General features: G+C 36.8%; 1 protein-coding gene across 7 annotated transcripts in view; it reads right to left on the bottom strand.

Moving 5' to 3' along the window:
* HSPBAP1 (HSPB1 associated protein 1) overlaps positions 1 to 21,850 on the bottom strand; it is a 51,232-nt gene that overhangs the window by 28,228 nt on the left and 1,154 nt on the right. For 4 of the 7 annotated variants that reach the window (XM_045540139.1, XM_045540137.1, XM_045540144.1 and 1 more), the window contains 2 exons: positions 9,487 to 9,684; positions 757 to 938 (listed from right to left, as the gene is read on the bottom strand). In XM_045540139.1, the coding sequence (XP_045396095.1) occupies positions 757 to 938; positions 9,487 to 9,684 (380 nt within the window). The remainder of the gene's footprint in view (positions 1 to 756; positions 939 to 9,486; positions 9,685 to 21,850) is intronic. The other 3 variants (XM_045540142.1, XM_045540141.1, XM_045540138.1) reach the window with 2 other exon arrangements.

Genomic DNA, 21,850 nt, shown 5'->3' with positions numbered 1-21,850 from the left:
AGAGACGGCTGCAGCAGCCTGGTCACAGCCTGAGGAACGCTCCTTCAGAACCAGCTTTGTACTTCCATCTGCCTCACTGACAGGACAAGCACTTCCATGGAGGTCAGGAAGAAATGAACTTTTATGCACAATCCATGCTTCCAACATACTCCAAACCAGCTCAGGCACTGTTTACAGACACATGAGGGGTGGGTAGGAAGTTTGGTGAGTTGGAAAACAGAGAGAAGGCTGCTCATCTGTGTGAGCCAAATGTTACACTTCTCTTGAGCAAACCTTGTGGCTTGAATGGGTAAAATACTCAAGACTCAGTGACTGGCCGGGCGCGGTGGCTCACGCCTGTAATCCTAGCTCTGGGAGGCCGAGGCGGGTGGATCGCTCGAGGTCAGGAGTTCGAGACCAGCCTGAGCAAGAGTGAGACCCCGTCTCTACTAAAAATAGAAAGAAAATTATCTGGCCAACTAAAAATATATATATACAAAAAAATTAGCCGGGCATGGTGGCTCATGCCTGTAGTCCCAGCTACTCGGGAGGCTGAGGCAGTAGGATCGCTTAAGCCCAGGAGTCTGAGGTTGCTGTGAGCTAGGCTGATGCCACGGCACTCACTCTAGCCCGGGCAATAAAGTGAGACTCTGTCTCAAAAAAAAAAAGACTCAGTGACTACTTATGAGAGAAAAAGGTAGAGAAGGAAGATTCTAAATTGTGATCTTTTCTCAAGAACAAATTCTTACCAAGAATAAAATGAATGCATCAGCTTACCTGGAAAATATCTGTCTTATCTTCAAATAGACTGACAAAATATTTATAGTCAGCATAAGCCCAGAATTTGGAGTGATCATAATCTCTAAATGGTCCAGAAAGACTAGACTGGTCACAGTTCCAGGTCAGAAACTCTTCAAGTGTAGCTTCTACATAACTACATGTAGTTTCAAACTGAGGAACTGCAATGTAAGAAAACGAAAGTTTAAATGTAGAATGAGCACATTTTCCAAATATTGTTTTTTTTAAATGAAGATAATTTTGATAAAAAATTAACTATTATTTAATATTAATTAAAAATTAATTTTGTACTTGCTATATAATTAGAACCATTTATAACACAATACTCATGACTAAATATAAAAGTATAAAACATGGTTTTAAACTTAAAAAACTACCCATATGACAGCCTGATTTAGGAAGCCGGGGGAATACTCCAGATTATCAATTCTTCAAGACCTCTCCAGGAGGTCAAAACTGTTTTCATAATAATACTAAGACATTATTTGCCTTTTTCACTCTCATTCTCCCATGAGTGTAGAGTTTTCCAGAAGCTACATGACATGTGTTGATGTCACTATTCTGACAGCTAGTGGAATAAGTGTTTAGGTTCTTATGTTTTTAAATGTCTCCATTTTAGTTTCTAATATGGTATCACTAGATATAATCCACATCAGCAAACATGCATTAGGGTACTCAATAATTTTTAAATGTTTAGGGATCCTGAAATCATAAAATTTGAGAACCACTGTTTTAGATTAAATTGAAAAAGCAACAACAAAAAAACTGTTTCTTAAAAATTTTCTGACATTATACTGCATATTTGCCACACACAGCTCCCTCAGAATCATTAAGTAGATAACAGCAATTTCAAATCTGTTCATTTATTCATTAACTTATTTATTTCAGAATCATTTATTAAGCACATAATTTGTAATTACCATTGTGCTCAGGCTTGCAGAAACATAAAAGAAATAGATGATACTCTTGAATTTAGAATATATTTAGACAAAGATAAAGCTTTAACTAGAATAAGAGAACTCGAGGCACTATTCAATTAAATGTAAAATTCTGTGCCATAGACACTTAGGAAAAGGCAAAGGCCACCAGAGATGACGGCTGATCAGGACAGCTTCAAGAAAAGGTCTATTATCTGTCCACAGTGGTTTGTTTTTATGGGTGTGACTCCAATGAGTCAAGATTGAAGTCACGGGTTGACATATGAACTGTTCTTCTAAAACAGTGATGAAATTAATTTTTTTCAAACTAGCAGAATATTTTAGTGAACATAGGGAAGTTAATATTTAAGAAATCTGATTATGACCTCCTTTGCAAAGCATGAAATCTTTCCAACAGAGGATGCAGATGAGTTAGCACAGTATATGACACATAGCAGATGCTCAGTAAATGTTAGGCACTGTTATTAGTACTTCTTTTTAGTCATTCATATATTGACTTGGGACCCTTTAAAAGTTAGCTGAATCAGTAACAGGAAGAGAAGGGTATGCCAGATTCTTCTTTCAATGGCTCTTCTCTTTTCCCTCCCCTTCTGCCTGAACTGCTTAGGATTATCCAATCATCTTTTCCCCTTCCCTTCTTTTTGCTAAACTACAGAATGTCGGAGAGGTAATAGAGGCAGGGTGTATGCCAAAGAATCATCCTAATTCATCTACTTCATCAACTTGTCACCTAACTTTGAGAAATAGGAGAATTTTACTAGGGCACATTTATCTAAAAGATAAAAATCTACATATTCAAAAACTATTTAAATTTTGACAATTTTTGTGAAGCACTTAGTGCCTAAGACACAGTAAACCACCTATCTATAAACTCTTTGTTTTTTTTTTGAGATAAGGTCTCACTCTGTAGCCCAGGCTAGGAGTGCATGCAGTAGTGTTGTCATAGCTCACAGCAACCTCAAGCTCCTGGGCTCAACTGATCCTCTTGCCTCAGCCTCCCAACTAGCTGGGACTACAGGCACCTGCAATTGTGCCCAGCTAATTTTTCTATTTTTTTTTTTTTTTGGTAGAGACAGGGTCTCACTCCTGTTTAGGCAGGTCTTGAAATCCTGGCCTCAAACAATCCTCCTGCCTTGGCCTCCCAAAGTGCAGTGACCTCACTAACTGTGAGTGACCTCACCCTGCCTATGAACTTTTAATGTTATCAGCATCATCAAGAATTTACCATAACAGCACAGGAGTACATAAAATTTAATTTTGACCAAAAAATGCATGTGGTAAGCAAGCCTCGTGATGCCGGGAAATAGGAGTCATTTCTAAATCGTTTAAACTCTACCATAAACCTAAAGACAGTATACTGTCTTGCAAGTTTCACTTCCTAGAATTCAATCCAGCTAACTCAAGTGAATACTACTAAAGCCTTTAATGGACCTACTTGCCCCTAGGGTGGACTAAGCAGGGCTCTTCATTTAAGGCCAGTTAGCACAGGCAAGTCTGCCTTGCAGCACCCATTAGAAGACTGACCTCATTAGAGGACTTCATTTTCTGTCACAGCAAGTTCTGCACGTTAAAAAATGAAAATCCCAAAATGTAAAAATTATATATGAGAATTGTTACTGTCAGGGGAAAATTACAATGAATGGAATGAATGGAAATGACAGACCTTTTCATTTACATAATGATTTCGAAATGGAATCTTTTCACTGTTTCCTCATAATAGCAGCACCAAAGGTACTGGTGTTGATTTTGTTATAATGACAATTTCTTTCTGGGTAGTACAGTTGTTTATCTTAGCTTACCTTATGCAATAGAATTATTCCTTTCTAATTTTATCAGTTTTGTTCTTTCATTTATTGTTGAAATAGCCTAGGCAGCTATAACTTTCATCCGACTTACTACGAAGTATTAAGTAAGAAGCAGCTCAACCGAGCTCAGGATTTGGCAGTAGTGTATAAATTGAGTTTGCTTTTAATATTCATAAAAAAGAGTCCTAAAATTTTTTTTGCATGGCAAGGTAACAAATATTTCTTCATTTTGTTAGACTTTCATCATTTTTACAAACAAGAAACAATGCGTGGAGTGTCAGCTGTGAACAGAACTTTTATTCATCACTCTACCCAGTATTTACAGATGTTTAGGGTTATTTCTACAACTGCTTGCCAATTACTGCCAGCTGAGGTACAACACTGCCACTGAGCACGTATCTTGGCAAATAAATTTGATCCAAAATAGTTTCAAAGAGCTATGTGATATTCAAGATCTGCTTCCTGAAATACTAAGGAACACATGACATTCAAAAATGCCGATTATTATTAACACTATTTCAAGCATTCCAGAAAAATTTTAACCAAGACCTAAAACAGAAATAAGAAATATACTGAACAGAGAGGAAGCAAAGTTAATACTTTTAAGATCATACACCTGTCTACTTAGAAAACCCACAAGAATAAAAAACCACCTAGACTAATAAGTGGCTGAATACAAAATAAACATTCAGAAATAAATGGCTTTTATCTATGTACCAATCACAACCAATTAGAAAAATATAATACACAAAAATAGTCCCTTCATAACAGCTATAACAAATTTATGATATTTTAGGAAACTCGTAGATCTATATGAAAACTACAAATATTTTTACTGAGAGACAAACAGACTTGATAAATGACAATAACATATTCCTGTGTAGGAAGATACAGTATTATAATAATATAAATTTTGTTCCAAATTAATTTATAGAGCTTAATGAATTGTCATTTAAAATCCAAACAGGATTTCTTTAAAGTGAGTACTTTTGTGTAACTCTAAAGTTCATTTAGAAGAATAAAATTCAGTAATATCTAAGAAGGAAGAGTAATTAGGGAGGATAAATTGTGCTTTCAAATATCAAAATATATACCAGTGGTAAAATAGCATTTTAAAATTGTTTTACTGGTCCCAAAATTGATAGTTAATGGGTGGTCCAGAAATTGATGCCGGAATATACAAGAATATAGCATATAATAAAGGTGATTTCCAAAGCCAGTAGAGTAAAAAAAGAATGTTCAATAAAAGTCCCCAACTTAGCAATTTGTAAAAAAATTCAGTGAACACCAAATATGAGAGTGAAAATAAATATGAAATGGATAAAGAGTAAAATGTGAAAAACAAATCATTCTATTAGAAGAAAATATTAGAATATTTACCTATTTTCAGAATAGACAAGAAATTTCTAAAGATAACAGAATAAAATGTTAAAGCATTATTTGATTTAACTATACAAAAATGTAAAAATTGTAAAGCAAAATCAAAAGGCATACAATAAACTGGGAAACATATTAGTAACACAATATTCTTAATATATAAAGAATTTATTTTTACAAAATTTAAAAATGCCAAAACCCCAATAAATACAGTTAAAGAACAATTAACCAGAAAAAAATACAAATTACTAACAAACTTGAACATATGTTCAATATCACCAACAATCAAAGAAGTATAATTAACCTAATGAGATACTGTTTTTCACCTATCTGCAAGACTTTTTTTTTTTTTTTTCAATAAATCTCAGTTTAGGCCAAGTAGTGGCAAAACAGGCACCCCTACTCATATGTTTTGAAAAGATTGTAAATGGAAACCACCTTTCTGCGAAGTGCTTGGCCATGTGTATCAAAGCCTTTCATTCTTTCTCTCTACAAATATGTCCATTAGGTGCTCAGCCCAGGATGAGACATGGCCCTTGCCCTCACAAAGGCGACCTTTAGGGAAGAGACTCTAAACAGGTAATTACTTATCACAACTGAACATGTGACTAAAACCGTGCTAAGTGTTACTAAACACAAGGTGTTCTCAGGGAACTTAATAGTCACACCTGATTTGGGGGATGGGGAGGATAGATGAGGTCAGGAAAAAAAGGACATTTAAGCTAAGATCTGAAGGAAGAAGAGGAATTAATTAGATAAAGCTGGGGCGGAGGAGGAGAAATGGGGAAAGAGAGAATGGATAGACACAGGGAACCACATATACAAAGGCCTTGAAGTAGGAAGAGGCAAATCCCTAGAAATACAGAAACTAAAAACAGTGCTTGTTTGGCTTGAGCTCAGGGAGAGGGATTAAGCTGGGCCTTTCATACCACAACAAAAATTCTGGTCTCTAGCCTATGGGTAATGGGAAGCCATTTAAGGGTTTTAAGCAGAGAAATAAGATTAGATTTATTTTTTAAAAAACTGTCTCTGGTTTCAGTATGAGGAAAGGCATGGGGAGGGAGGGCAGGGGGTGCAGACAGACTAGAGATGAGGCTACTACAACCATGGAGGTGAGAGAGAGCAGGGTGATGCCGACTACAGGATGGCTGTGGAGACAGAGGAGCAGGTGGATGCTGCATCTTTAGGATATAAGTCACGGAGTCACAAGACACCATTTGAAAGAGGCAATCAGAATGACTCAAGTTTCTGGTGTAAGGAACGTCACAGACTGCTACTGAGGATAATGTTCATATTCTTTGACCTGGTAATTCTCCTTCTAGGAATCTATCCTAAGGAAATAATTAGAAACTCGGACAAAATTTGTTTGCAAAGATGTTCACTAGTCTTATTTATAATGTGAAACTTGTAAGCAATGTAAATAATCAAAATAGGCAAATTTTAAAATAAACTATGATACTACCAGACAATGAAATATTAGGTCGCCATTTAAAAGTCACATTTAATGTCAAGAGAAGCTCCTCAGAATAAGTAAAAAAAAAAAAAGCAGACTCTGAAAATTAATAAAACTTTATTTTTAAAATACAAAAAGGCCTGCACGGACATACACCAGAGTATAACTAGTGATTATCTCTGGGTAGTAGGACAGATGTTTTTAAATCTGGAGGAGGCCTTTCTACTTTCTCAATTTTCTTTACAACAAAGAGTCATAGTTTTTATTTTTAAATTATTTCTATTTTAAAATAACATTTATTGAGCACTTACTATGTCCTAGGCACTATTATAAATGCTTTATGCATATGAAAGCATTTAATCTTGAAAATATTTCTAACATACAGAAAAGTTAATTGACTCGTCCAAGGGTCACACAGCCAAAATTTGAACCCATGCAGGCTGACTCCAGAGTCAGCTCTCTTATACCATTACGCATGCAGCCTATGGAAGTATTGCATTTATACTCAGTGAAATAACTTTAAGAAGATCAAATTATCAAGACAACCCAATGAGAGAAAACCTTTGCAAGTCATATATCTGATAAGAGTCTAGTATCCAGAAAACAAAAAGAACTCTTAAAACTCAACAACAAAAAGACAAAAATTTCAATTAGAAAATGAGCAAAGGATTTTCATAGACATTTCGCCAAAGAAGTTATACAAATGGACAATACACACATAAAAAGATGCTCAACATTATTATTAATTAGGGAAAACACAAATTAAAACCATGACGTAACACTTCACATACGCTAGAATGGCTATAATTTAAAAAAATGGAACAAGCTGGCAAGGATATGGAAAAAACTGGAACTCTCATAAATTAATGGTGGGAATATAAAATGGTGCAGCTTCTTTGGAAAACAGTTTGGCAATTCCTCAAAATACTGTATGACCCAGCAATTCTATTTCTAGGGGTATACCCAATGTTCATAGTAGCGTTACTTGTAATAGCCAAAAAGTAGAACAACTCAAATGCCCATCAACTGATGAGTAGATAAACAAAATGTACATATCCATTCAAAAGAATATTATTCAGCAATAAAAAGAAATTAGTACTGATATATACTACAACATGGATGAACTTTGAAAACATACTAAGTGAAAGAAGCCAGGCACAAAAGGCCAAATATTGTATGATTCCATTTATATGATATGTCCTAAATAGGCAAATTCATAGAGACAGAAAGTAGATTAGTGGTTGCCAGGGCCTGGGGGTAAGGCAGAATAGAAAATGACTGTTTAAGGAGCATTGGGCTTCTTTATGGCATAATAAAAATGTTCTGGAATTAGATAATGATGGTTGTACTGTAAATATACTAACAACCAATGAATTGCGTACTTACCCTCCTGTCTCAGCCTCCTGAGTAGCTAGGACTACAGATGCATGCCACCACACCTACCTAATTCTATTTTTTGCAGCAATGGGGTCTGGCTATATTGCCCAGGCTGTTCTCACACTCCCAAAGTGCTGGGATTACAGGAGTGAGCCACTGCACCCTGCCTGCCAATGAATTGCATATTTTTAAATGGCTAAAATGCTAAATTTTATGTTATGTGAATTTTACTTGAATAAAAAAAAGAACAAATTATCTTTACTTAAAAACTCAGAGTAGTTTCTCACAACTACAGAGATTTTTACTTTTTCTTTTATGCTTAAATATTAACCTGAAAAATGGCAAATTACTATCTCATCTATAAAATGGGATAATAGCAGTACTGTCCTAAGAAAATTAAGAGAGTTAATACTGTATGTATAAAGTACTTAGAACAGTGCCTGAAACAATAGCTCTCAATAAATGTTAGCTATTAGTAGTATAGTATTTGGAGTCTAACCAGGATATGAAAAAATTACCATTTCTATTTTTCTCCAAATTACTGTCCAACAGATACTTCAATGAGGGGCAGATTTATTTCACTAAAATCAAGAAGAAAAAGCACAATCTGATTTTTATATTATCACTGCTGGTCTAAGATTTATTTTTTCAAATACAATAAACAGTTTGGTCTGTGATTACAGTGAGATGGCATATTTTATATTTTATATATATATATATGTGTGTGTGTGTGTGTGTATATATATATATATATATATATATATATATATATATATATATTTAAAGGATCCACTTCTGGAAAAATTCCAGGTATATTGATTTTGCTATATCTGTCACAGGAGTACCAGGGGGGGTTCTAGACACCAAAAATTAAATAATTCCATGAGCTATACTATCAATACAAGGTCAAAATGAGAGAAAGAAGCTTAGAGCAGCTAGAGGGGAAGCTGGGGAATTGTCTAGTTCCCCCAAACTATTAATAGATATTCATAAGCCACTTACTTCACCACAATACTTAAAACACTGAATTTCTAGACCATCAAACTTACCTATATTTAAATACAAGTTAAACATCAGACAGTGGTTATGAACTTCTCTGAATTAGAAACAACGTTTCTTTCTTTTATATTAATTTAATTTTAGAGTTAATGGTAATCGCTTTATTCGACAATATGGCAAAAAAATAAAAATGTTAGATGTCTTCAGAGAAGAGGAAGCAGGCAAAATCTATTTGCTTAAGGGAATAAAAAACCCAGCTTTACATATGTTTCATGTTTGTTCAACACAATACAGGTCAGACTGTCAATAAAGCAGAGGGATAAAATTACAACCAAGTAATTATACAATGATAAATAGTACCTGAAGCCACAAATAAAAGGATACACTGTACGTAAGTAAAAAGTGGCCGAGACTGTTAGATTAATATTGGTCTTTTTCAGTCACATGGAAACATAAATAATTGCACAGTAATAAATATTTATTGTCTACCACTTCAATGAACCCGGATAATGTCTAGCAATGTACACATACGATGTGTAAACAAATATATTTTATATGGGGTTTGTAGACTGCTTAGCCTTAAAAAAAAAACAACAACAAAACTTAGGCCGAACTGTTCTTCCAAACTTCCAATAAAATTTTCCTGCCTGTACAGTAAATGGCCAAAAAGAGAATGAGAAAGGATTCTCTAGAAATAAGGAAACCACTGCTGAGAATGTGGTAATGCTATTAAAGAGTCATTATTACTATGATTACTTACTTATAGTCCTACCTGTGCCTATGCTTTTCATTCCCATCCTGAATCGTATTTGCTTGCCATGAAGGATCTCAGAAAGGTGTTTAGCATTCCAGTGTCGTGACGGCCAATCAAAAACCATGTTACAGAAGATTGCAGGTTGCTGTAAAGACATTATAATTTCTTTTGCTTTCTCTGGCGTAAAAGGTTTGACATGTTCGCCTACAAAGAAAAATGAATAGAGCAATAGATAGAAAACTATAAAGTTGTTTCATACAATATGAAGAAAAAAATAGCTAATATTGTTTCTATTATGGCAAATCTTTCTGCACAATTACATTGCATTTACACTTCATTTATTACTGTTTATATAAATATTTGGCCTCAGAAGACCATAATTCTCAAATGATCTTTCTCATGTTAAATTTCAAATGTTCAAATGTTGGTAAATGATGATTTTCAATGTCAAAAATGAAGTTTTAATGTTAAAAAAAGGCTTTCCAACTACTTCTTTAAGTTAAAAGGATGCGATTTTTTGGAAAATACTATTTCCTAAATACAGGACGATGTAAGAAATGCTAATGGGAACTACTCTAAAACAACTAGAGGTGCTGGAGTCAGCAACAATTCTACTTGCTATATCATGTGTTTATGCCAAAAATACTGGATTAATATAGTAGTCGATCTGGGGGGGAGAGATTATATTTATTGCAAAGTTTAAAAGGATAAAAGGTGCACTAAGATGGCAATCAATGCTAAACCTTGGTTTCAACCCCATGTATCAACAATACAGAGGATCTGTACAAACCAATACTGTGACTTACTAAGTACTTAAACAAATTTCACAGAATCATAGAATGTTAATCCTGGATAAGATAGTAAAAATTAATATTTTTTAAGTAAAAGAACATGGAAGTTTCTCTTTAAAGACATCTTAAGATGGAAAGTTTTGGGGGAAAGTTAAAAAAATGCTTCATACTCTGACTCCCAAAACATATATTGATATTTATGATTCTAAAGAACAATCAGCTAATCTTCTATTTTGGTTACTTAATGTATAATTTATACTTAATTTAAAAAATTAATGAAAGCTTATGAAGAACCCAAATTTCTCTAATACCCAACCTTCTAAACTGTCTGATAAAAGGAAGAGGGAGGGGGATGGACTCATGGAAGAACTTGAGTAATCTGTGCTTGTCTAAATGTAAGGCTTGTTTTCAAAGGAAATGAAAAATTAAATCAATTTGGCATCCTTTCTTAGACAAAAAAAAATTTGGAATTCTTTCCTAAGCCCTCAGTGAAAGCGTGTGGGCTCTAAACCCTTTGCAGCTGACATTTGAGAACAATCTGCTATCTTCCACACAGTTTCACTCCCAAGTGAGGAGATCAGTCAGGGTGGATGCTAGAGCGAAAAATGCACAAGAGTCGGGCAATACATGGAGTAAGGAACAGAGACAGCACCCTTAGGTCTCAATGTGAAAGAGGCCCCAAGTTTACCTTTATGTGTTGAAGGGCCCTGTAAACGATATATTATGTGACCAGAAATACAATTTTCTGTTTTTCCTTGGGAAGGTTGTTTTTTGTTTTTTTCACTTTTGATATGTATGTCAACTTTACATTCAAGGTACTCATCGACACTGGCCTATAAATGTTTTCAGTACAAGGTTACCTAGATTGCAATGCAACAAATCTTCCTGGACTTGGTGTGCCTGAATCCCATGTGTATGAAATTGAACAAGCCACATTTTTTTTATTACATATTTTTAAAGTTTTGCTACACCATTGTGGAGGAGGTAAAATTTCTCCTCTACCCTCTTAGGGTCTCCGCTGGGACCTGGGACTGACATAAGACAGGCTAAGAGAGGAAAATTAACATAAATTTTTCTTTCTTTTTTTTTTTTTCCTGAGGAACATCCTTGTTCATTAACATAAATTTTATTTAGTAATTTTCACAGGTACATGGGAGCGCTCACAAGAAAAATGAAGACCCAAAGAAGCAATTAGAGCCTAACACTTTTTTTTTTTTTTGAGACAGAGTCTCGCTTTGTTGCCCAGGCTAGAGTGAGTGCCGTGGCATCAGCCTTGCTCACAGCAACCTCAAACTCCTGGGCTTCAGCGATCCTACTTGCCTCAGCCTCCCGGGTAGCTGGGACTACAGGCATGTGCCACCATGCCCGGATAATTTTTTCTATATATATTTTAGTTGGCCAGATAATTTCTTTCTATTTTTTTAGTAGAGACGGGGTCTCGCTCTTGCTCAGGCTGGTCTCGAACTCCTGACCTCGAGCGATCCACCCGCCTTGGCCTCCCAGAGTGCTAGGATTACAGGCGTGAGCCACCACACCCGGCCTAGAGCCAACACTTTTATACTAAGTTGAACAAAGAGTAGAAAATTTTGAAAACGTGACAAAGACAAAGGGATTGGCTAGTGCAGTTAATTGTGGAAAAGTAACTTGGAGATAAGGGTTAGTTTAACACGGTTTGTTTGTACAGATTTCTCTCATCCTTGATTCCCCGTCTCTGGTTATAAGGATGTCTTCCTTTCTCCTGACACAGGGAGGGCAACTTTCACATGGAAGTTTTATCTCTTACTTTTGGGAAGAAAAAGGAAGGTCAGAGTGCCCTTCTTACATCTGTTGTTATTCAGTGGCTTTAACTCAAAATAATCAATATGCCAAAGGAGCAAATTTTGGGATGGCATATTTTGATCCTCTACACTATGAAAAATGGTACCTTCATGATATATAGTATACTGTTGTTCACAGCATATAAATTGGAAACATCATTTGGTAAACAACTGGGAAAATAAAGCATAAGTTTCAAAGAACCATCCTTTATCCTAGTAACTCACGTTATAGGAATTTACTCGAACAAAATAATCATAAGATATACATATCCATATATATTCTATATAGTATACACATATACACAAAATGTCTACTACCACATTATAACAACTAAAAATATAAATGCCCCAAGGAAGAAAAATATTTACTAAATTATGATGTAGGAGTCTCACAGTGTATTATTTCCATTAAAAATTGGAATTAAGGCTATGTGGAAATGTGTACAGATGTGGGATGGGAAGGGAGAGCAGGGCCTGAAATTGACTCAGAGAGCTACTGTAATAGCCAAGAGAGAAGTGTGCTAATGAGGCCCTTAACAACAAGGAGAGCAGTAAGGAAGGCGGAGATGGTAAAGATGGAGAAATACTAAGAGACAACCAGAGATGTGGGGTGAGAGTCGGATGCAGCCAAAAGACTGAGGTTTCTAGACTTGGTCACTTGCCATAAAAAAAAGTCAGGAGCAACAGTTCATTCTGTTGGGAAGATAGAAAGTTTGATTTTTGAATATGAGCATTGTAACACCACCACATATTTAACTGTACAATGCCTTACTGTTTACAATGTACTAGAATATACATTAAAAGCGCTTATCTGATCCTAAAAGAAGCCTGTAAAACACAGGCAGAGAAAGTATTTTATTTCCATTATCCAAAGGAAGAAATGGAAGCTTAGATGTCAGATGAACTGGAACTGATCAGGTCCTCTCATTCCAAGGCCAGTCCTCTTTCTACCGCACAATCTCATTTCCAGAGAATTAAAACTGTGCCACCTAAATAGGGCTGGAAACTCAGGAGACAAAATATAACCTGAAAAGATAAATAAGTTCACGAAAGCTTAAGATTAATTCATAGATAATAATCCATGTGTGCTCTGGGGAGAAAGCAATGTTTTGGGCAGTGCATGTGTATGTGGGGGTGGGTGCTACACCTGCAGTAGAGACTGCTAGTTGCCTATGACAAAGATTCTTTCTTCAGACAAACTTCAGTTAGGCTGTGAATCTTCTGCTAGGTCCATCTGTGCACTACCTTGTAAAATCCAGTTTTAACAAAGAACTCTGCTACGTCACTTTTTTTTTTTTTTTTTGAGACAGAGTCTCACTCTGTCGCCCTGGATAGAATGCAGTGGCATATTGCACTGCATTATGCTCACTGCAACCTCAAACACCTGGGCTCAAGGGATCCTCCTACCTCAGCCTCCCAAGTAGCTGGTACTATAGGCGTGTGCTATCACACTTGGCTAGTTTTTCTATTTCTTGTAGAGATGGGGTCTTACTCTTGCTCAGGCTGTTCTGGAACTGCTGAGCTCAAGCAATCCTTCCACCTCAGCCTCCCAGAGTGCTAGAATTACAAGCATGAGCCACTGCCCCCAGCCAAGAACTCTGCTAAGTCACTTTAGCAAGAACCACCCCCGTCACTGATATCTGAGCATCCCTGATATCTGACCAGGTTCTTCATCCTCCAGCAACCTCCAGGTGATGTCTGATCACCCTGGCCTGTCTTCAGCAAGAATCCTGTTACGTTGGTTTTGCCTTAGTAATTTTCTATCCACTAACCCCCATATTGTTCCTTGGCTCTAAATTCCCACTTGCCCATGCTGTATTTGGAGTTGAGCCTAACCTTTCTCCCCGACTTGCAAGACTCTGTTGCAGTAGTCCTTATACCTATCTTGATGGTCCTGAATAAAGTCTTCCTTATCATGCTTTAACAAGTATCACTGAATAATTTTTTCTTTAACACCTACCTACTCAATACCAGTTCTCTTCTTCCTTACAACAGAACTCTGGGCAAGGGGAGTGACCGAAAAATTGTATTTCCCAGATTCCTTTGCAGACAGTTGGAGGCAGAGATATACCTGGAAATTGCTGGGTCAGCCTTTTTGCCCTTGTCCTCCTCTCTTATTTGCTGCCTGGAAAGCAGACATAATAGTTGGCCATCAGGAGAGACAAAAGAAAGGCTCAGGAAATTGCAAAACTTGGCCAAAAGAATGCAGAGATGTCAATCTTTGTGCTACTGAATACCACCAGTAAAATTCTACCTCCTGAATCCTTTTACATAAAAAATAAACTCTCATAGTCAGGACTCTTTTTAGTTTATAACTAGTGTAATAGCTTGTCTTCTGAGACTGTCATTTTCAAGGACAACCATATTCTCCCTATAAAGTGCTCTGTGGCTTAGGCTGGATGAATCATGCCTGGTCTGACCCACTGTAGCATTCTTTTGGTTCTAAGGTTATAAAATATTCAACCTTTAAACATTTTGTTTCCAGAGCTTTAAAGGGCAGAGAAGATGGAAGCACCAGTCCTTTTGGGGTATGGATTTATTTATTCTACTTATCTTATATCAGAGCCAATAGATCATATGGCTTTGGTTTCTGGTTCTCATATTTGGGTAGACGTATCTGGTTAGCCTCTCACAAATACATACACAGGCCAACAGTAACAAATGAGTATTGTTTTGACAAAATAGCTTCAAAGAAGTAAATTTTTTTTTATCTAACATGATGTTAAATTTTTTAAAAATTTATTTGATGATCTGATCTAAGAATCCCAGGCCTCCCAGAGATTATTCAACACTAAAATATGCTGAGGCAACACCTGGCCTAGTAACTGGTATATATTAAATGCTAAAATATTTGGTAAATGAATGAAAGTATATAAAGTATGTATAAAACAAGAGTAATAGGATGTTCACCATAACAGGAAATTAGCATATTTACAGCACTGCAGGCTCATCAGTGAAATAAAAAAATCAGCTGGTTGTGAGATAAAACTAATTTCGCTTCTGATAGTTTAATCAACAATGAACTGGTACATTAAATTAACAAACTTAAGTATTACAACTTCCTTTAAAGAAGAATGCAATGCTACACCGTGTTAATTAAATAGCCTAGGGATGCACCCAGTCATTCCACGCCAGGAATATCTGCAAAGAGCTATAAAAATTCTGAAGCAACCTTAACAGCCTTTAAAGGATAAGTGTATTTAGGTCTAAACTTGCAGCTAGCAGCAATTTCTAACCAGATGACTCAGAAACTGCTGAAAAAAACAGATTAGTGATCTGGGTGTTGCACAATAGTCTTTTCTCCCTCCAATCATAACATGTTATTCAGGCAATTTATTACAGCCTTAGTTACATCTAATTCTTTGGAGATAGTGAAACACCATTGAAAAGCCAATTGCCTTTTTCTCCGTTTTTTTTAAAATTAATGCAAAGTAGAAGATAATTTGAAACCTAATTTCTTGAAATTTGCTAGCTATCTGGCTTCAGTCAATTAACACCTGGCCTAGATTTGTATCTGAGCTTTAGAATTTAAGATGAGAATAAAGAACATTTACCAAGTTTCCAGAATACTCTCCAAATACTGATAGACTATAACAAAGATAAAGATCCTGAAATTGAAATGAACTTGTCTCTCATGTCAGATATAATTTAACAGAAAAATTATAGATATTAAAAACTTTCAGAAGGCGACATAAGAGTAAGTCACAAATTACAATACAGAGAATCACCTCAGCGATACAGCATAGATTAAAAACTGGGTCCTAGCATATCTGAATGTATACATGTAAGTATATCATGTTTCTTCAACCAGACAACTATTGCATATACATATAACAAATTTTAAAACCTCTGGAATGGAAGATATTAGGGTAAAAAATAATGATCATTTGGGCCATGTCAGAAAAACCTTGATGGGATCATGCAAGTACTATCTAACAAAATGACTGTATTAGTACTAAAGACTGAACGGTAAAACTTACAGCAAAAACAATTTTTCATTTTGTAGCCACTATTTTAAAATGTCAATACAAACTAAGAAAATTCTCCTGAAAGGCAAGATAATGTTTAAGCAAAATGACAAACAGTCATAAATCCTTTGAATTTCAAGGTCTAGAAGGTGGTCCTTGCCACTGAAGAAACCACAAGTGTTAGTGTTGAGGCTACCATGACATAACCTTGTCAATATCAATACTTGGTGTGGTAGTGAACACCCAAGAAGGTTCAGGCTGGACACCTGAGACAGTTACATGCTGGACAGTTACCAAAGGGTTCATGAGCCTTTTAGTTTCTTTCCATCCTCTTACACTTATAACTTGCCCAGTTAACCCAGAAAATTTATCTTCTCAAAAAATGGCTCATAGATACCTTAAAGAAATACAAGTAGACCTACCACTTGATCCAGCAATCCCATTACTGGGCATCTACCCAAAAGAACAAAAGACATTCTATAAAAAAGAGATCGGCACTCGAATGTTTATAGCAGCACAATTCACAATTGCAAAGATGTGGAAACAACTCAAGTGCCCATCAATACATGAGTGGATTAATAAATGTGGTATATGCATACCATGGAGTACTACTCAGCTATAAGAAACAATGGTGACATAGCACCTCTTGTATTTTCCTGGATAGAGCTGGAACCCATTCTACTAAGGGAAGTATCCCAAGAATGGAAAAATAAGCACCACATGTACTCACCATCAAATTGGTTTCACTGACCAACACCTAAGAGCACATATAGGAATAACATTAATCAGGTGTCAGGCAGATGTGGGGGGAGGGGATGTGTGTATACATTCATAATGAGTGTGATGCACACCATCTGGGGGATGGATACGCTTGAAGCTCTGACCTGGGGCGGGGGCAAGGGCTATATACGTAACCTAAACTTTTGTACCCCCATAATATGCTGAAATAAAAAAAATGGCTCATAAATAATACTTATAAATTCAAAAGTAATACTGGTCTTTTTTAAATTAATTAATTAATTAATTAATTAATTTTGAGACAGAGTCTGGCTCTGTTGCCCGGGCTAGAGTGCCGTGGTGTCAGCCTAGCTCACAGAAACCTCAAACTCCTGGGCTCAAGCGATCCTCCTGCCTCAACCTCCCTAGTAGCTGGGACTACAGACATATGCCACCATGCCTGGCTAATTTTTTCTACATATATAGTTTTAGTTGTCCAAATAATTTCTTTCTATTTTTAGTAGAGACGGGGTCCCGCTCTTGCTCAGGCTGGTCTTGAACTCCTGACCTCGAGCAATCCACCCGCCTCGGCCTCCCAGAGTGCTAGGATTACAGGCGTGAGCCACCATGCCCGGCCAACAGTAGGGTCTTGAAGAAATATTTGCACACGAATGTTCATAGCAGAACTATTGTAAGAGCCAAGTGGTAGAAGCAACCCAAACATCTATTGATGGATGAATGGATAAGCAAAATGTTTTTTTTTTTTTTTTTTTGAGACAGAGTCTCACTTTGTTGCCCCGGCTAGAGTGAGTGCCGTGGCGTCAGCCTAGCTCACAGCAACCTCAAACTCCTGGGCTTAAGTGATCCTACTGCCTCAGCCTCCCGAATAGCTGGGACTACAGGCATGCGCCAACATGCCCGGCTAATTTTTTCTATATATACTTTTAGTTGTCCAGATAATTTATTTCTATTTTTAGTAGAGACGGGGTCTCGCTCAGGCTGGTCTCGAACTCCTGACCTCGAGCGATCTACCCGCCTCGGCCTCCCAGAGTGCTAGGATTACAGGCGTGAGCCACCGCGCCCGGCCAAGCAAAATGTTTTTACATACATTGGAATATTATTCAGCCTTGTAAAGGAAGGAAATGTGGTTGCATGCTACAACATGGATAAACCTTGAAGACATTATGCTAAGTGAAATAAACCAGTCACAAAAGGACAAATACTGTATGCTCCTACTTATATGAGGTATCTAAAGTGGTCAAAATTACAGAAACTGAAAATGGAATAGCAGTTACCAAGGACTGAGGGGAGGGGAAAAAGGGAAGTTATTGCTTAATGGAGATACAGCGTTTCAGATCTGCAAGTTGAAAAAGTTCTGGAGATCTCTTTCACAATAATGTGAATCTACTTAACAGTACTGAACTGTACACTTAAAGATGGTTAACACAGTAAATGTTACGTGTTTTTACCACAATAAAAAAATTCATTCGTACTGTTTTTCTAATATTTGTCATTACCAAATACAAAGTATTTTAGTTACATTAAGAATTACACATGTGCTCTAGCATGGGAATTTTTTAACTTTTTGAGATTATATAGGTTTTTGCTTTTCTTTAAATTCCTCTGCCCTCCACCTCTTTTTAAAATGAGAACAAAAATGACATGGAGAATATGTGTCTCCAACTGAGTTACGCAGGAATGTCCGCTCTACATGAAACTCAATCTATACAATTCTGGAATGAGATATTTCCTCAAGAAGCTGGAAGAATACTAAGAATACATTCTTCTCTTCATCAAGACATAATCCTGGCTATAACTAAAGATATGAGAGCCCAATAGAAATATAATAACCTGGGTCTAAAAGACAGAATCAGACTCAAAGAACTGCAATTTTTAATTACACTGAATGCTTCCACCAGTGCATGATCCTGGAAGTAACATCTCACATTCAGAATTTAAATTGATTCTTTTGTTTCTGATCTAGAAATCTTAAAGGAAAAAAATAAATGATTGATTCTTAACAATAAGTATCTTCATGTTTATTTTAAATAATTTCCAAGCTGATACTTCAAGTAAACAAAAGTCACATCCTTGAACACAAGCCTCTCACTTTTACATTCCTAGAGATCAGCACAGTGCTTGTGGCATAAAATGAGGTTAAATAAATGTTTTCTGGATAACTGAGTAAGAATTCACATCTTGGCTGGGTGCAGTGGCTCACGCCTGTAATCGTAGCACTCTGAGAGGCTGAGGCGGGAGAATTGCTTGAGGTCAGGGGTTCGAGACCAGCCTAAGCAAGAGCGAGACCCCGTCTCTACTAAAAAATAGAAAGAAATTAACCGGACAACTAAAAATATACAGAAAAAATTAGCCGGGCATGGTGGCACATGCCTGTAGTCCCAGCTACTCGGGAGGCTGAGGAAGTAGGATCGCTTGAGCCCAAGAGTTTGAGGTTGCTGTGAGCTAGGCTGACACCACGGCACATCTCATTTTTTAGCGATGTATGAAACTTTATTGAAACTACTTGTTTTCTCTACTTTTGCATAATGAGCTATTGAGCATAACCAGAAACAATCTCAAAACAAAGGGACCAGTTCCACGATTTTATGTTCATCTCCACTCATTACCCTCTCCTGCTCCCAATCACTGACTCCCCCTAATCACCCTCCACCCTATGGCAGCCATTCCAGACCTTCTTCACTCTCAAAATCCCCAATACCCCTCTCTACTTTCTCACTGTTGTGGTACCTTGCTCTATTTTTCTGAGAAGACTGAAACCCATGATGTTCCTCTTCTTCACTTCACCTTTTCTGTTTTCACCCTGCTCTTCTCTGGACTTAACAGACAAATCTTCTTTCTTTTTACCTGTGTTCTCTGTCACCACTTCCATTCTAGTCGAACCAGTCTCTTCACCTTCCTCTCTACCCTCCAACCCAACATGCCGTGGGCTTCCACTTCACTTCACTTCACGCTAGCCTCACCTCACCAAATCTTTAAGAAATTATCCTAGGAAGGACAAACCAACCCAATTTGTATTAGTTCTTTTTCCTCCTAGGCCCCAGAACACTTAATACATATAATAGTAAGTATTATATCCCACCTAATTGCACCCTACCTTGTGGATATATCTAACACTGCAATTCTTTTTATTTGTGTCTTTTTTTCCTGAAAATGATATTTGTAAGCTATTTTAGGGTAAGGACTGTCTTCTACCTCACTGAATGAGAAAGTCCCCTGTTTACAGTGTGCATTCAAATATATTTTAATGATGCAGTGATAGTAAGTTTACTCAGAAATGAACTTTTCTATGACTCTCGTTATATTCACCATTGTACTGAATGTACTGATGCTTTCACTTGAATTTATTTAATGTGTATATTTTTCTTAACCTTTGTTTACATCAGCCTTATTTAATTTAAGGCAGAGTATTCTGTCACAGAACATCTGTAATTTCTTTTTTCTGTTTCAACATCAATTAGTCACCAAGGCTGGCACTTTCTATTAATAAAAATGGTCACCACTCTTGAATACCTAATTCTTGCCAGACACTATGCTAGATAATCTACACATAGTATCTTTAATTTTCACAATAATCATGCATTTTAGGCACACTTGTAACTTTGACTCTAACAGTACAAAAGCAATTTATGTAATGAAAACGTTTGTACTCCTGTAGTATTTTGAAATTAAAAAATAAAAAAATCATACATTTTACAGAGGAGGAAATTGAGGCTCAGAGGGATTAATAAGTAGCTTGTCCTCCCGTCTCTCCCCTCCAACCTATGCCTTCCCTTTCAGCCAGAGTGATCTTCCTACAACCAAATCTGATCATGTTACTGCCCTGCCTAAAGTTTTTTAAATTTTCCCACTGTCTTAAAGCCTGGACTCCTTAACTGGGCATTAAAGTGACCTGAAAGATCCTTCTTTTCTCACCACCCCCTACACCGACTTCTTTCAGTTCTTGGGACCATGCCACGCTTTCTCCTCTTGCCTCTGGACTTGGCATGGAGTTCCCTTATTCATTCACTCAACCAATATATATTAAGTGCCTGCTATGTCCCTGGCATTGTAATTGCTGCTGGGCACATTATGGTACCCTCAGGGTACTTAATGGAAAAAACAAATAATAAAGAAGTAATTACAGATTGTGATAAGTAAAATGACAGAAGTAGGATGCTATATTGTAGAACATGTGGTGGTGGGGGCCTTGACTGGTTTAGTTTGGTCTGGTAAGGTCTCGGAAGATTAAGAAACCAGCTTTGTGAAAAGCCGGAGGCAGGTGAGTGACAAGAGAAGCCGCTAAAGACATAAGCAGAGCTCAGACCAAGGATTTTTATAGGCCATGGTTAGGAGTTTTGGGTCTTACTCTAAGTGCAACAGAATTCATTGAAGAATTTGATATAGCAGAGAGTCACTTTTTGCTGCTGAATGGAGAAGGGATTAAAGGGGCATAAGACAGGAAACATACAAGTCAGGAAGATATAGCTGTAGTTAAGGTGAGAAATGTGGATGATTTGGACTAGGGTCTGATAGTGAAGGAGGAAAAAAGTAGATTAGATGCAGAATTGAACTGACTTGCAAAGTCATCAGCTGAAAGTAAGAGATGGAGAGAGGTTATAGAGAGTTTGGGGAATCGTTACTGGAGAAACAAAGATCAGAAGCATCTCAGGCCCATACTGAGTGAATATTCAAGAGTCTGGCAATTTTCATTTTATACTGTCATCAATTTGTGCAGAATTTTTCCATCAAAGTTCAGCCATATAGATGCAGGTTCAAAGAGGGCAAAAGGTTGGGTTTGTCTGGAGTAAAGGTTTTGTGAGAATAAAATGCAGAGAGGGACCGGAGAATAGTTATTTTCAAGGGAGAGCTTACAACGTCAAACTATGACATGCATTCGAAACTGGATAAAGGCATGCAGTGGACAGAAAATGGAAGAATCAACGAATTGGAGGTATAGATTAAGCTCAAGAATTGTCTTCCTGGGAGAAAGGGTCGTTTAGTAGGAAGTCATAGTTTGTTTCTTCTACTTGGTATGGGTATCTCCCCCTCTAGGCAAACTATTTGATCTCCAAATACA

The sequence above is a fragment of the Lemur catta genome, chromosome 1, assembly GCF_020740605.2.
Source record: "Lemur catta isolate mLemCat1 chromosome 1, mLemCat1.pri, whole genome shotgun sequence".
NCBI classification, from domain to species: domain Eukaryota; kingdom Metazoa; phylum Chordata; class Mammalia; order Primates; family Lemuridae; genus Lemur; species Lemur catta.
The sequence above is the reverse complement of the archived record's forward strand: the minus strand, read 5'-3'. Positions and strand labels throughout refer to the sequence as shown.